Here is a 14,846-nt window from a genome sequence, read left to right on the forward strand (position 1 = left end):
CTCTTTTACTCTTTTGCCATCTCTTAATCTGTAGGAGTCCTTTTATATATCGAGGAAAATAGACCTTTGTGAATGAGTTGGAAATATTTTTAAAGAGCTCATTCTTTAAAAAAATGGAGGTAGCTGTTTTAGTGGAATGGTGGAAAAAGAAGCCAGATTGCCATGGAGACAGCTCTTTCTAGAAATTTGGCTATGAAGTGGAGTAGAGAGAATGCTAGCTGGAGGATTGATATAGATTAAAAGGAGTTCTTTTCTTTGAGAAATTCTTAATTGTGTTTAAATGCTGTTATGAAAGGGCGTTAAACCTAGGAGATGGTGTTAGAAGATCTACAGGACAAGGTTCCTAAGGGACTGAGATTCTTGGGAGGAATTGCAGAGAAGGAAGAAATTTGTAAATAAGGTGACTGGTAGGTAAGGGTATCCCAGTCTAGTGGTTTCTCTTATCTCTGAAGTGAAGGCAAGGCCAACAGCCGAGGATGTGAGAGGAGATGGTTGGAGAGGAGAGGAGGTTCTTTGAAATCACTGGAGCATTAGAGAGAGAGCTGAGTAGGGAAATATAGAAAGATTGCAGAAAGTGTTCAGAGTCCCACTGAGGCAGAAACAGTGATCTTAACCTTATGGGTTGTTTGATTTTCTTAAGGAGCATTTGGCAGTCCAGGTGTAGGGCTGACAGTTGGGTTAGTTCAGGGTTGGGGAATATTTCCCCCATGTAGGTGTAATAGAAGAACAACGTAGCAAAAGAATTTAGGATATTAGCAAAGTAGTGATTGAGCTAACACCAAGTTTTCTTGGTTGAGTAGAGAAGGAAATAAAGACAGAACAGAGATATTGGAAAGAAAATTAGAGGTTCAAGGGACTGAAAGCCTGGATGAGGTCAAAGTGCAGGTATAGTAGACATAATAGAGTGTGAACTGCAAGGGTAAGGGAGTATGGTTGGAGAGTGGGAAAGTAAGATTCAGTATGAGAGCTTTTCCTGGTGCTGACAAAATCTAGAGTGCAGGGCTTCCCTGGTGGTGCAGTGGATGAGAGTCTACCTGCCGATGCAGGGGACATGGGTTCGTGCCCCAGTCCGGGAGGATCCCACATGCCGCGGAGCGGCTGGGCCCGTGAGCCATGGCTACTGAGCCTGCACGTCTGGAGCCTGTGCTCCGCAATGGGAGAGGCCACAGCAGTGAGAGGCCTGCATACTGCAAAAAAAAAAAAAAAAAAGTCTAGAGTGCAGCCAACCCCAGTGGAGTGGAGGTATAAGGTCATTGGAGTTGAGGAAGTCAGGGAGCTCAGAGACTTGGCTGGATGTGAATTGTGGCTGTCATCTGTAAAGATGTTGAAACAAAATCTTACAGGAGAATATCAGGACTTTGGAATGGGAAGAAAACTGTGAGCCACACAATGCAGTGTCTTCAGTGACAAGTGAGTGCCAGGAAATCATAAGGCAAAAAAGCGCTCAAGAACAGGGCATATTAGAGCAGACTCCAGGAAAAATGGTTTGCATATGGCATCCTAGAGGACTGAGGAAACCTCAACTGTACTTCCTGACTTTGCAGTTTTGGAATACTTGGAATGAAAGACTTGGAGACTGGAAGGAGGGAAAGTTAAGCATAGGTGTGGTTGCAGTTTAGTCAGGGTGTCAGGAGTCACAGGAATTTACCTGAGGGTCTTTATATCCTCTGGGAAGAATGAAGCCTTTACGATGGTTTTCCTGGTTGTGGTCCATGGATATACCTTGTTACTGACATGGCTCTTCTTAAATTCTGACATGCCTCTCACTCCCTAGTTTATGCATACAAATCCTCTCCAACTTGCCATCCAGTATGCATTTGTTCTTTTCCTTGAATTCTTTCACTTCACTTTCCTCTGCAGTTTCCTTCCTTTAGTTTTGCTTCTTATATTCATGCTTTGTAGTGAAATCTATTTTCTTTTTAACTTACTTTTATTGATTATTTTTATTTATAAAAATATCATGTTCCTTATTTGAAAAATCTTGGAAATAAAATACAATATAAAGAAAATAAAAATCAAAAAATGCTATGCTAAAATGTTTATAGATTTTTCCTTCCAGGCTTACTTTCATGCATATACATTCATATACATACATAAATTTAGTTGAGATCAAATGGTATATTCAAGAGTTTTTTTAGTATTTATTTACTTATTTTATTATTTATTTGGTTGTGCCAGGTCTTAGTTGCAGCTCTTGGGCTCCGTAGTTGCTGCTCTCAGGCTCCTTAGTTGCAGCTCTCAGGCTCCTTAACTGTGGTCTGTGAACTCAATTGCAGCATGCATGTGAGATCTAGTTCCCTGACCAGGGATCAAACCTAGGCCTCTTGCATTTGGAGCATGGAGTCTTAACCACTGCACCACCAGGGAAGTCCCTATATTCAGTTTTGATCTGACGGTTTTTTTTAAGCTTAAAAATGATGGGCTTGTTCCATTTTCTTAAATTCTTCGAATATAGCATATCTAATAGCAACAATTATTGTCTTGAAGAGCAGCATAATACTACTGACTTTTCCCTATTTTCCCTATTTTTGGGTATTTGGATTGTTGGTATTTTTCCACTTAATGAATAGTTCCATATCATTTTAATCTGAGTTTCAGATTATTTACATATACTCAAGAACAGAACCTTGGTAATGGGTCAGAAAACAATGTGGGCACCTTTAAGATTCTTGTGTAATCTTTCTGGAAAGGAGTTTGTTATTATAGGCTAATTGGTATTACCATCAGTAGTTTGAGTTCTATTTTGAGTACCAAGGAGCACAATTGCTTGGGTCATATGGTAAGAATATGTTTAGTTTTGTAAGAAACCACCAAACTGCCTTCCAAAGTGGCTACACCATTTTGAATTCCCACAATGAATGAGAGTTTGTGCTGCTCCGCAGAAGCACCGGGATTTGATGTTGTCAGTGTTTTGGATTTTGGGCATTCTGATAGGTGTGTAGTGGTGTCTCATTGTTTTAATTTGCAATTCCTTAATGACATATGTTGCTGAACATCTCTTCATATGCTTTTTTGCCATTTGTGTATCTTCTTTGGTGAGGTGTCTGTTCAGGTCTGTTTTTTAATTGGGTTGATCATTTTTTTATTGTTGAGTTTTAAGAGTTCTTTATTTTGGATAGCAGTCCTTTACCTGATGTGTGTTTGGCAAATATTTTCTCGCAGTCTGTGGCTTGTCTTCTCATTCTCTTGACATTGTCTTTTGCAGAGCAGAAGTTTTTAATTTTGATGAAGTGCAGCTTATTGATTATTTTTTTATGGCTCTGCCTTTGGTGGTGTATCTTAAAAGTCATTGCTAAACCCAAGGTCATGTAGGTTTTCTCCTATGTTATCTTCCAGGAGTCTTTTGCATTTACATCTAGGTCTGTGATTCATTTTGAGTTAATTTTTGTGAAGAGTCTGTGTCTAGATTTTTTTTCTTTTTTCTTTTTTTTGTATATGTATGCCGAGCTATTTCAGCACCATTTTTTGAAAAGACTATCTTTGCTCCATTGTATTGCCTTTGCTCCTTTGTAAAAGATCCATTGACTACATTTATGTGGGTCTATATCTGGGTTCTCTCTCATGTTCCATTGGTCTATTTGTCTATTCTTTCACCAATACCCCACTGCCTTGATTACTATTTGCTTTTTTATATTACTATTTGCTTTTACAGTAATCCTCCAACTTTGCTTCAGTATTGAGCTAGCTATTCTCAGTCTTTTGCATCTCTATATAAACTTAACCAGTTCTTGATATCCACAAAATAGCTTGGTAGGATTTTGATTGAGATTGCACTGAATCTATAAACCAAGTTGGGAAGAACTGACGTCTTGACAATATTGAGTCCTCCTATCCATGAACATTGTTTATGATTGATTTCTTTTATATTTTGTAGCTTTTACTTTTTCTATTGTCAGATATTCCATTTTTACCTTTGTGATTTATTCCTTTGTGATTTCTTATAATGCATTTATGTTTAGAAAATCCTTCCTCACTCTGCACTCACATTTGCATTTATTCCCTCTTAAAATGTGTTTGTAAGCATTTAGTTTTTCAGCCCATCTGGATCTTATTTTGATATATGGAATGCAGTGATGGTCTAACCCCCTCCCCACAAATACATTGTTATTTTTCCTAAAACCATGTCCTGTTGGTTTATCAAGAATAGACATGGATACATACATAATAATCAGCCTTCCAATCTGTTTTCTAACCCTTATGGAGGGAATTGTATGCTTTCCCAATTTTGGATAATGATCCGGGGGATAAGGGGAACTGGTCAAATCTTGTATGGCTGTACCTTGGGAAGGCCACTGGCTGAACCCAGTTCCCTGCTAGGCATGGTTATTGGTACCAGAGGCAAACTCCTGGGATGTGCATAGACCACCTGCATTTCTCCACGCTCCCTCAGAGATTGTCATGTGCCCCATGGAGAGGCATGTGCTGCTCCCTTGGAGAGTCACTACCATATTAAATTACCTCTAGGCTGTGAGTCTCATGAAAATGGGACCTCTGAGGGTATTGCTCCCTAGTTGTTTCTCTAGTACCTAGCTTAGTATAGGGCATAGACATCTGAATGGATGAATGAGCCACTACTACCAATGGGAATGTGCCATAGCCCTCTGATATGGTTTGAAGTGAAATAAAAGGTTGAGAACAGCTGTATAACGTCTGCTTTGGAGGGCAGTACATTCATGCAGTCAACCTACCTTCTCCATACTTCTCATTCTGAAGACACTAAAGCTGCACATAGCAATTAACTGGGAAGCTTTTAAACAGATTGTTACCTGCCTCTCACCCCCAGAGATGTAGTCTGGCACAGGGATTTTTTTGTTGTTGTTGTTAAGTTCTTTGAGTGATTCTAAAGTACAGCCAAGGTGGAGAACCACTGCTCTTACTTATAGTTGTGTAAAGATTCAATTAAGTAGCTGGATTCCTGGGGAATTGTGCTTACCAGACTCCCAAAATATCATTGGTCCTGTGTGTGCACTTTAATAGCTAGGAAGAGTTTGCCCAATATACGCCTTTGGTGAGGAGTTTGGACATAGTTACAGTATAATGGGACCTTATCTAAAATGGCTCTCTATTTTCCAGGTCAACATGGATTCCTGGTTCCTTCTTGTTCTGCTTGGCAGTGGTCTGATATATGTTGGTGCCAACAACACTACCATAGGTAAAGTGCCATTTGATAAGACTGGTATTTGGAATAGAATTTTGGTTTTATGTTTAATGACCCAAATTTGAAGGCCTCGGTGATACTGAAGAAAGAAAAAATATTAAAGTTGTACTTAAAAGTGATAGTAAAATGTCTTTGCACATCTCTGGGTTATAGTGTATGCTATGCTCAGCATTGTTCTATATACCATATACTACTTTAAATAAAGAGATTATGTATTCATTCCTGAAAAGTTAAAAAAAGAAAAGAAAACGGTTGCTATTTAAGACTCATATATTGATTCTGAGGAACTAAGTAAAGAATCCAGTTTCTCCCTCCATTAGACAGTAATCCTTTGGAAGTGAGGGAAGGATTCAGCATTAAAAGAAGAGTATGTGTTACTTGGCATATACCCAGAGAAAACTGTAATTCAAAAAGATACATGCACCCCTATGTTCATAGCCACACTGTTCACAATAGCCAAAACATGGAAACAACCTAAATGTCAATCAACAGATAAAGATGTGGTACATACATACAATGGAATACTACTCAGCCATAAAAAAAGAATGAAAAAAAAAGGAACGAAATAATGCCATTTGTAGCTACTTGGATACAACTAGAGATTATCATACTAAGTGAAGTAAGAAAGATCCCATATGATACCACTTATATGTGGAATCTAAAATATGGCACAAATGAACCTATCTATGAAACAGAAATAGAGTCACAGACATAGAGGACAGACTTGTGGTTCCAAGGTGGGGGGGGGAGGGAGAGGGATGGACTGGGAGTTTGGGGTTGATATATGCAAACTATTACATTTAGAATGGATAAAGAACAGGGTCCTACTATATAGCACAGGCACAGGGAACTATATCCAATCTGGAACAAACGATAATGGAAAAGAATATTAAAAAAGAATGTATATATATGTGTAACTGAGTCACTTTGCTATACAACAGAGATTGACAGAACGTTGTAAATCAATTATACTTCAATTTTTTTTAAAGATAATAAAAGTGTGAGTGTGTGTGTGTGTGTGTGTGTGTGTGTGTGTGTGTGTATCTGCTCATTGGTCTCCAAGTGTTTGAGAGTGTAGTAAGGGCTTGCTGCTTTGTGCCTCATACCTGTTGAGCTCTCAAATTCTTTGTGTGATGTTTTCTTGTTTTTTTGTGTTTGTAGTTTCACCTTCAGTAGGCGTTACAACATCTATTAAAGCATCTACAGCAGAATCACTTAAAGAAGAGACCAAAACTTCAAATCCTACTTCTTCAGTAACTTCTCCTTCCTTGGCACCAACATTCAGCCCAAGCCTAACTCTGGGACCCACCTATGTAACCACTGTCAATTCTTCAGACTCTGACAATGGGACCACAAGAACAGTAAGCACCAATTCTGTAGTCACTGCAGTTTCACCAAATGGAACATGGCTTCCAGATAACCAGTTCACAGATACCAGAACAGAACCTTGGGAGGGGAATGCCAGCACTGCAGCAACCACTCCAGAAACCTTTCCTCCTTCAGGTACTAGAGGTGGTTTCTATTTGTTCTTTCTTTTCCTCTTTGAGTTTGTTCACCCTTTTATTTTTTTTGTTGGTGTTTTCTAGCCATAAAATTTCTTGAAATAAGTAAAATCACCCAAGCACAAAGTAATGAAACCTAGATATAGGGGATTCTCAGGAATATCTGGTTAACACAGAGTTAAGAGGAAAGAAGATAGGGGACTTCCCCTGTGGTCCAGTGGTTAAGACTCTGCACTTCCAATGCAGGGGGCCCAGGTTTGATCCCTGGTCAGGGAACTGAGATCCTGCGTGCCGTGATGGCCAAAAACAAAAAAGGAGGTGAGAAGATAGATTCTGGAGGTTATCCTGCTTTGCATGGGACCCTGGTTAGACTGGGGAGACTTAATCATGTTTAATGGTAGAGAAGAAGATTGAAAATATAAGAGAAAGAGGAGAGCTAATTGATGATGTGAGAGACTGAAGATGAAAGGATAGTGAAACTGAGTAATAGTATTAGCCTTGAAAAGGAAGGGATCCATGGAGACCATGGGAAGGAGAAGGGGTCTGGGTGTCTATAACAATTAGATAAGAGTGGAAGGCCTGTGGCCAGGAGTAGAGTTAGGAAGAGGAATTCAGGGACACAGTTAAGTTACACTGCCAGTTTGTTCAGGGCCTCAGCCCAGCCCACTACTCTTCTTGAATCAATCACTGGTTGAAGTAGAAGTGGCTTTGAAGATAGAATCAGAGACCTAAATCTGAGACCAGGTGGGGTAGGGCAGATTTCTGAGGACTGGAGGGGGTCCCTCTAAGGGCTTCTGCGAGTAGTAAAGGAAATAATTTTTCCCTGACAGCTATATAATTGTCATTCCTTTTCTAGCAAAAATCACTGTTACTCTTCTTTGGTCTTATCCCCTTGGCTCATATTTTTTCCTTGTTAGAAGGTCAGTGCCCCAGATGGAATCACATATGGCTCCTGGGGGGCATATTTACTGAATTGAATCTCATTTGCTGATGACATCTTTTAGCTAGACCTTACAACTCAGACCCTGCACCTGCCAGCTTTAATCCCATATGTTCTACTGTAAAGGTTATTGCAGCATTTGCAGTTAAGAGCACAATCTGCTGAGCCACACTACTTGATTTTGAATCCTAACTCTGCCATACACTAGCTGTGTGAGAATAGGCAAGTCTATTTAACCACTTTACCTCAGTTTCTTCATCAATATATAAGAATGAATGATGATGATAGTACTTACTTCATAAAGGAGCTGTTAGGATTAAACAAGTTAATATGGGTAAAACATTTGTAATGGGACCTACATGTGGTAAGCACTAATTTTAAGTGTTAGGCATCGTACTACGAGTTTTATAGAAGTAATTCCTGTGAAGTATCCTATGGATCCTATTAAGTAGGTTCTATTTTATGTTTTATAGGTGAAGGAGTTTTACAGTGTTTTTCAAAGCACAGGTCATGACCGATTCTTGAAATCAGTTTAGTGAGCCACCACAAATTTGTGTGTCCTCTTCCATTTTTATTCTTTTCATGTTATATATATTATTTTGTAAAACTTTTGTTTCAGTTATACACAAACACTGAGTAATGGTGTAAAAATTTATTTCTTTCTGTAAATTATGGCCATTGCTTAGAGAGGAAAAGCAAAATAACTTATACAAGCTGAAGTAGTAAATGGAAAAGGTGAGACTGTCACTGACTGTCTTCACGGCCTATGTTCTTCTATTCTGTACTGTCTTTCATTTAACAATTCTGTGAGATGACCAGGAGTAATTATCTCTTTTTAGTAGTTGCTTGATGTAAGACCATAGAGGTTAAATTGCCTTAGATCTGAAGGCTGTCCAGTAGCAAGTAAGACCTATTTCTCACTTCTGTGGTCTCTCCACACTGCTGTTAGGGAACCGAGTTTTCTATAATCTGCTGTAGGTCCAAATTATGCCGTAGCTGAGAAACCAATTACTATACAGTTAACACATTTCATGTCTCAGAGGAGGCTGAGACTGCCTTTCACTGGTGGCTCTTATTCAAGATCAGTAGGAGAACTTTCTGGCACATCAGGTGTTACAGCCTGAAACCCCACATCTGCCGTGTCACCACCATTTTATCAATCCTCCCATAATGGTTACATCATAACTTTTGGTAAAATCAGTATTTGATGTTTTATATTACTATGACTATATAATACTATTCCATGCTGAGCTGTGATGTGATTATTTTTTCTTTCTTGTACAACTTTTTTCTGGATTTAATAATTACCTTTTTTTTTTTTTTTTTTTGCTATTGGAAGCCGCTTCTTCCCAAACTTTCCATAGGCTTGTAATACGGTTAGTTTTCCACAAAGTCAGACCTATTAGATAATCTGTTTATTTCTTTTTTACCTAGAGATCGTCCTCCTGAGTCCTCCATTGTCATTGTCTTATTGAAGCCTAGGTTTTTTCTGATCACTAGGGCTGCTACTGAAGTGTCAGCCTGGGATTTCCCTTCTCTGTCATTCTGGGAATTTCCTTTGCTGCTTCCTGGCTTCCATATTGTCTTCTTTCATGGATTACCCCATCGCTTGATAGAACGTATCCTCCAGTAGCTTCCTGAGAAAGGGGTCCATGGGAGGTAAATTGCATGAGGAATTACATGTCTAAAAATATCTTTAGGGGTGTGTATAGAATTTGAGGACATATTTTTTTCCCCTGGAATTTTTAAAGCATTGTCCTAACTGACTTCTAATTCCCAGGCTTGGAGAATTCTATTGCTATCCTGATTCCTAATTGTTTGTGTGTCTTTAAAGATCTTCTCTTCATCATTGGTGCCCTGAAATTTCATGGAAATGGGTCTTGATGTGGGTCTTTTTCTTTCATTAATTATTTTGGGATAGGAGCTTTGGAGCTTTCATCCTTCAGTTCTGGACATTTTTCTTGTATTTGTTCAAAAATGTTCTTATTCCCTCTTCCATTTTCTCTGTTCTGTTCGTTTAAAATCCTTATTATTTGGATGTTGGACATATCCTGAATTAATTCTTTAATCTTAATTTTTCTTTTCTATTGACCTTTGCTTTGAGTTTTTTTTTCACTTTTCTAAAATAGCAAGTGTGTGTGTGTATATACACACACACACACACACACACACATACCTTTTTTCTTCCATTTATAACACAGATAATAAATGTACTGTGTACATTTCTACACATTACTTTTTTCAGTTAGCCTATCACACTTTTTCTATATTATAGTAAGGGGCTACCTCATTGTATGGCTTTACCTTGATGTATTTATCCAGTCTGCCCTATTAGCCAATGTTAAGTTTGGGTTTTTTTTAAATTAATTAATCTGTTTATTTATTTTGGGCTGCGTTGTGTCTTCGTTGCTGCGTGCGGGCTTTCTCTAGTTGCCGCGAGCATGGGCTACTCTTCATTGTGCTGCAAGGGCTTCTCATTGCAGTGGTTTCTCTTGTTGCAGAGCATGGGCTGTAGGCGCACGGGCTTTAGTAGTTGTGGCTCGTGGGCTTTAGAGCGCAGGCTCAGTAGTTGTGGCGCACGGGCTTAGTTGCTCCGTGGCATGGGGGGATCTTCCCTGACGAGGGATCGAACCCGTGTCCCCTGCATTGGCAGGTGGATTCTTAACCACTGTGCCACCAGGGAAGTCCCCCCACTGTTTTAATGACTGTAAATTTATAAAATACTTAATGTCTGTTAAGATGAGTCATGCCTTGTTAATCTTATTTTTCAGAATTTTGCTAGCAGTTCTTGATTATTTTTCTTCATAAGTGTTATAATCAACTTGTATAGCTGGAAAAAAGTTTTTATAGATCATGTTAAGTTTATAGATTAACAGGGACGATTGATATTTTTAATTCTTCCTATCCAAGAATGCTGCGTATTCCATTTGCTGAAGTCTTTTATTTTGTATTTCTTGGAAGTGTTATAAAATTTTCACGGCTCGTGTTGCACGTGTTTTGTTCAGCTTATTTCTACATATTTCAAAGGTTTTTCTTTTTGTTTTGTTTTTTGTTAGTATAGGTGGAATATGGTATCTTCTAACTGGTTGCTGTTGGGGCTATGAAACCTATTTTTTTTAATTGAGATACAATTGACATATAATACTGTTTTAGTTTTAGCTGTACAATATAAGTCCATTGATTTTTGTACATACAATATATTTTATACTGATCATCTTAATTTCCTTTGTGTTTGACATAATTTTCTTCAAATATCATAAGTTTTCAAATCATCTCATCTGCAAATATCTCTTTTTAAATTTCCAAATATTTAGATCTCTTTCCTTCTGTTTAAATGAATTGGTGAATACCTCTAGAACAAAGTTAGGAAATAATAGTAAAAGTAGATAGCCTTGTTTTGTACTTGATTCTAAGGAGGATGATCTCAGTCGTTTTTCATTAGATGTGGTGTTGACTCTTGCGCTGAGATAAACATATTTATCGTGTTCAGGATTTATTGACTCATTCCTGTTTTTAAAGAGTATTTATGTCAAGAAGCGGTGTTAAATTTTGCCAGTTGCCAGCTGAGCATCGTTGAGCAAGATCTGTATGGGTTTTTTTTCTTTTTTTTATCATATGCTTCAGTGAATCATATTAATTGATTTTCTAATTTTGAACTATTTACATTCCAGAAAAAATAGCTCCACTTGGTCTTGTATTTTTCTTGAATGAACTGTTGCAATTTATTTGATATTATTTTATTTCAAATTTTTTCATTGATATTTCTAAGTTATTTCTTTTTTTGTTAAAGATTTCATTTTTTATTTATTTTTGGTTGCGTTGGGTCTTTGTTGCTGCACGTGGGCTTTCTCTAGTTATGGAGAGCAGGGGCTACTCTTCGTTGCGATGCACGGGCTTCTCCTCGTGGCGGCTTCTCTTGATGCGGAGCACAGGCTCTAGGTGTGCGAGCTTCAGTAGTTGTGGCATGTAGGCTATAGAGCGCAGGGTCAGTAGTTGTGGCGCGCAGACTTAGTTGCTCCACGTCATGCGGGATCTTCCCGAACCAGGGATCGAACCCGTGTCCCGTGCATTGGCAGGTGGATTCTTAGCCACTGTACCACCAGGGAAGTCCCTGTAAGTTATTTCTAAATGAGATTGGTATATGTGTTTCCTTTGTATGTATGCTATTTTTGATAAGTTTTGTCAGTGTTTTGTTTTGCTTCATAGAAAGAATTGAAGCTTACCTAGAAAATTTTGCATTTCATTTAGATTTTCAAAAGTATTCAGATAGATTTGAGGAAAAGTCATCCCTTAGGGTTAATTTATTACATAGCTGTGACTATTTCTTATTTTATATATTTAAGTCCTTTTTCCTGTTTAGGTTGACTAACCATTTATCTATTTCATGGTTTGTTGCTTTTTTCTTCTAAAGAACCTGCTATTGTATATTTATTAGTTCTGTCATTTTTCAGTTTTTTATTTCATTAATTTCTTTTATTCTTATTTTTTCTGCTTTTCTTAGATTTATTTTGTGCTTTTTCTATCTTCCTGGATTGAACGCTTTGTTTATTTTTATTCTTAATTAATATGTATTTAATGCGATGAATTTTTTATAAGCACAGCTTTAGGCATATCCTATAAGTGTTCCTGTAGGTAGTTATATTAGTTAGGGAGTGGTCTAAGCTACTCTGACAAAGATGTACCGAAATTCATTGACCACTTAAGACACAGACGTGTCTTTCACTCCCCTTTCACATTCCAGAAGTAGACAGGGGGGCTTTACCTCATCAGAGACCAAATTCCTTTTTTCTTGTGCCTCTGGCATCCTGACAGTGCCCTCATCTGCTTGGTCAAGAGATGGCTCTCATCACTGAGTTCTGGTTCCAGCCCCTGGGAAGGAGCAACAGAGGAAATAGTTAGAAACAATTTCTTTTCCAAAGGGTGTGACCCAGAAGTTACTCTCATTGGTTTTGTTCACATCCCATTGACTGGAATTCTTCATATGATTACACGTAGAATCTAAGAAATGTAGTCTCTAAGTGGACAGGTTTGTGCTCAGCTAAAAGTGAAGGATGTTCTGTACTAAAGGCAAGAAGAGGAAGAGACTGATATTGGGGGAGTGTCAGTAGATTCTGCCACAAGTGTGATTTGTTATTTGTTTAGGCATTTTGCAGTTCGGTTTTGATTTTAATTTTCAAGTGTTTTCTTACTTTGCTAATTTCTAGTTTTATTGCATCATGATAAAAGAATATTGTCTGTACTATTTCTACTACGAGGAATTTATAGGAGCTTGTGGATATTTCATAAGCCTTTGAAAAGGTTTTCTCTGTTAGTATACAGTTTGGTCTATGCCATTTAGATTTTATTATCTATTATCATTTAAGGTCTTTTATATTTTTAACTAAAGTTTGCCCTGTTGCATTTTAATGGCTTAAAAAGACATAAAGACCTAAAGTACTATTGTGTTTATATTTCTCTTGGCATTCTTGTATTTTTTATGAATGTTGACGCTGCATTGTTTTTGTACTCAGGGAGAAGGACAAACCATCGATAAAAGTTTAGTGAATCTGGGCAGTCTTATTTCCCAGTTGTTGGAGGGTGCCTCATTGTAGCTCCAGTATATACAAAGGGAAAAGTATCCATATTCCTAGAGCTTATTTTGTTGTACATTAGATTGAATAATAATGTTTGTTTTTAATCTGAGTGAATGTTTCTATTTTTTTTACTTATTACACAGGTAATTCTGACTCCAAGGACAGAAGAGGTGAGCCATTCACCTTATGTTTCTTGTCCTTTTTACAGTGTACAATATTTGTTGCGTTTCCTCTGCTCAGTCTGTGGTAACCTTGTGCATCTCTGACTGTTACTTCTTTATTTTTCCTTAAGTTGTTTCCATATTAACCTCATGGAGAAGAGTAACAGAAATAAGTATTCATTACATTTTTAAATGTAGATGTTGTTTTTTCCCCTAGTCTATAAAATGTTGACCTCTTGTCACTTTATATGGATTTTATGGATTTTCAGCCCTCTGGTGTAACGTCCCTATGACTGGAGATGTTATGTCAGTGGTCTAAGCAGGACTGCAGAATCCCTGTTCACCAGAGAATAGAATACATGGGTACTCTTGTAGAAGTGGCATATTTCTCTTAGGACAACAGTAAGGCTACCATCAAAGAGCATAAGATAGATTATCCAGTGGTCTAAGAAACGATCATTGCATTTGAATTTGGAAAATATTAATCTGTGAGGCAATTTTTCTCATCTTGATTTCCTATTTTATCAGATCAGGCTTCTTGTGTTTTGTTTTGTTTTTTTCTGATTCCATTATTTAACCATGCACAATTTTTCCTGCATAAGTAATGGAACACTTGAAGGCTTATGAAGTCCCATTAAGTAGGGAGCATTTGAATCAGAAAAGTACATGTTCTGTACAGCAACTATAATTTAAGAAAGGAAAGAAAAGTAGATACTCTAACCCAAAGTGTTGCCCATCTGCCACTGTGTTTGGTGAGGAACAGTGAGGTGTTATCACACTGTGTACAGATTTCCCTTGATTTTCCAGCTCTCGCTTTCTTAAACTCAGGAACTAGATTTGATTAATGTAGTGCCCTTGCTATTCACTTTCACTTACCAGATTCTCACTATCAAATGTAGAACCTAATAGATTTATGTTGCAATAGATACTTATATTTGCTCCCTAAAACGGCTCTTTTAACCAATCTTATAATAAAATCGGAAGTCAAAGTGGTAGACTTCAAAATTAAACATAAGATCTCTGATTCCTTCCTCTACTTAGTGTGTATTTTCTTACTCTTCAGCCTTTTTTCTTGCCCCAGATATTATCCCTGTTTTACCTAGCTGACTAATATAGATGTGAGTAGTTTCAGTATTATGATTAAAAAGAAAGAAATTACCTTAATTATCTAGATTATTGCTAATTGTGACATACTAATATAATAAATCTTTTTAAGTTTAAAAAATAATTTTGCATAATTGCCTTTGACCAAATAGGAAAATGAAGAGGCATACATAGTCTCAGCCCCATATGTTATGATTTTACCAGAGCAAATCCTTAGAAGTATTGCTATAAATTTTGATATCACATTCTAATTTTAAAGCCAAGTGCTTTTTGAGAAGTGAGGCTATCGTTTTGAAACATTTGCATTATAATGGATTTGCTAAGCAAATGATGTCTTATGCAGATGATTAAGGGTTATAAATTTTTATGCATTGGCCTTTGATATGCTTTTTTTTTTTTTTTTTTTTG

At 37.4% G+C, this 14,846-nt stretch overlaps 1 protein-coding gene across 2 annotated transcripts in view; it reads left to right on the forward strand.

Annotated features, from left to right (window-relative positions):
* Positions 1-5,074: 5,074 nt before the first annotated feature.
* The window catches only part of PTPRA (protein tyrosine phosphatase receptor type A), a 70,916-nt gene continuing 61,144 nt past the window's right edge, over positions 5,075-14,846 (forward strand). Inside the window, exons 1-3 of one of the 2 annotated variants that reach the window (XM_007465396.1) lie at positions 5,077-5,152; positions 6,320-6,661; positions 13,317-13,343. In XM_007465396.1, the coding sequence (XP_007465458.1) occupies positions 5,080-5,152; positions 6,320-6,661; positions 13,317-13,343 (442 nt within the window). In that variant the 5' untranslated portion in view covers positions 5,077-5,079. Of the gene's footprint in view, positions 5,153-6,319; positions 6,662-13,316; positions 13,344-14,846 lie in introns of both variants that reach the window. The other variant, XM_007465395.1, reaches the window with a different exon arrangement.

The sequence above is a fragment of the Lipotes vexillifer genome, unplaced genomic scaffold (assembly GCF_000442215.2).
Source record: "Lipotes vexillifer unplaced genomic scaffold, Lipotes_vexillifer_v1.1 scaffold875, whole genome shotgun sequence".
NCBI lineage: Eukaryota > Metazoa > Chordata > Mammalia > Artiodactyla > Lipotidae > Lipotes > Lipotes vexillifer.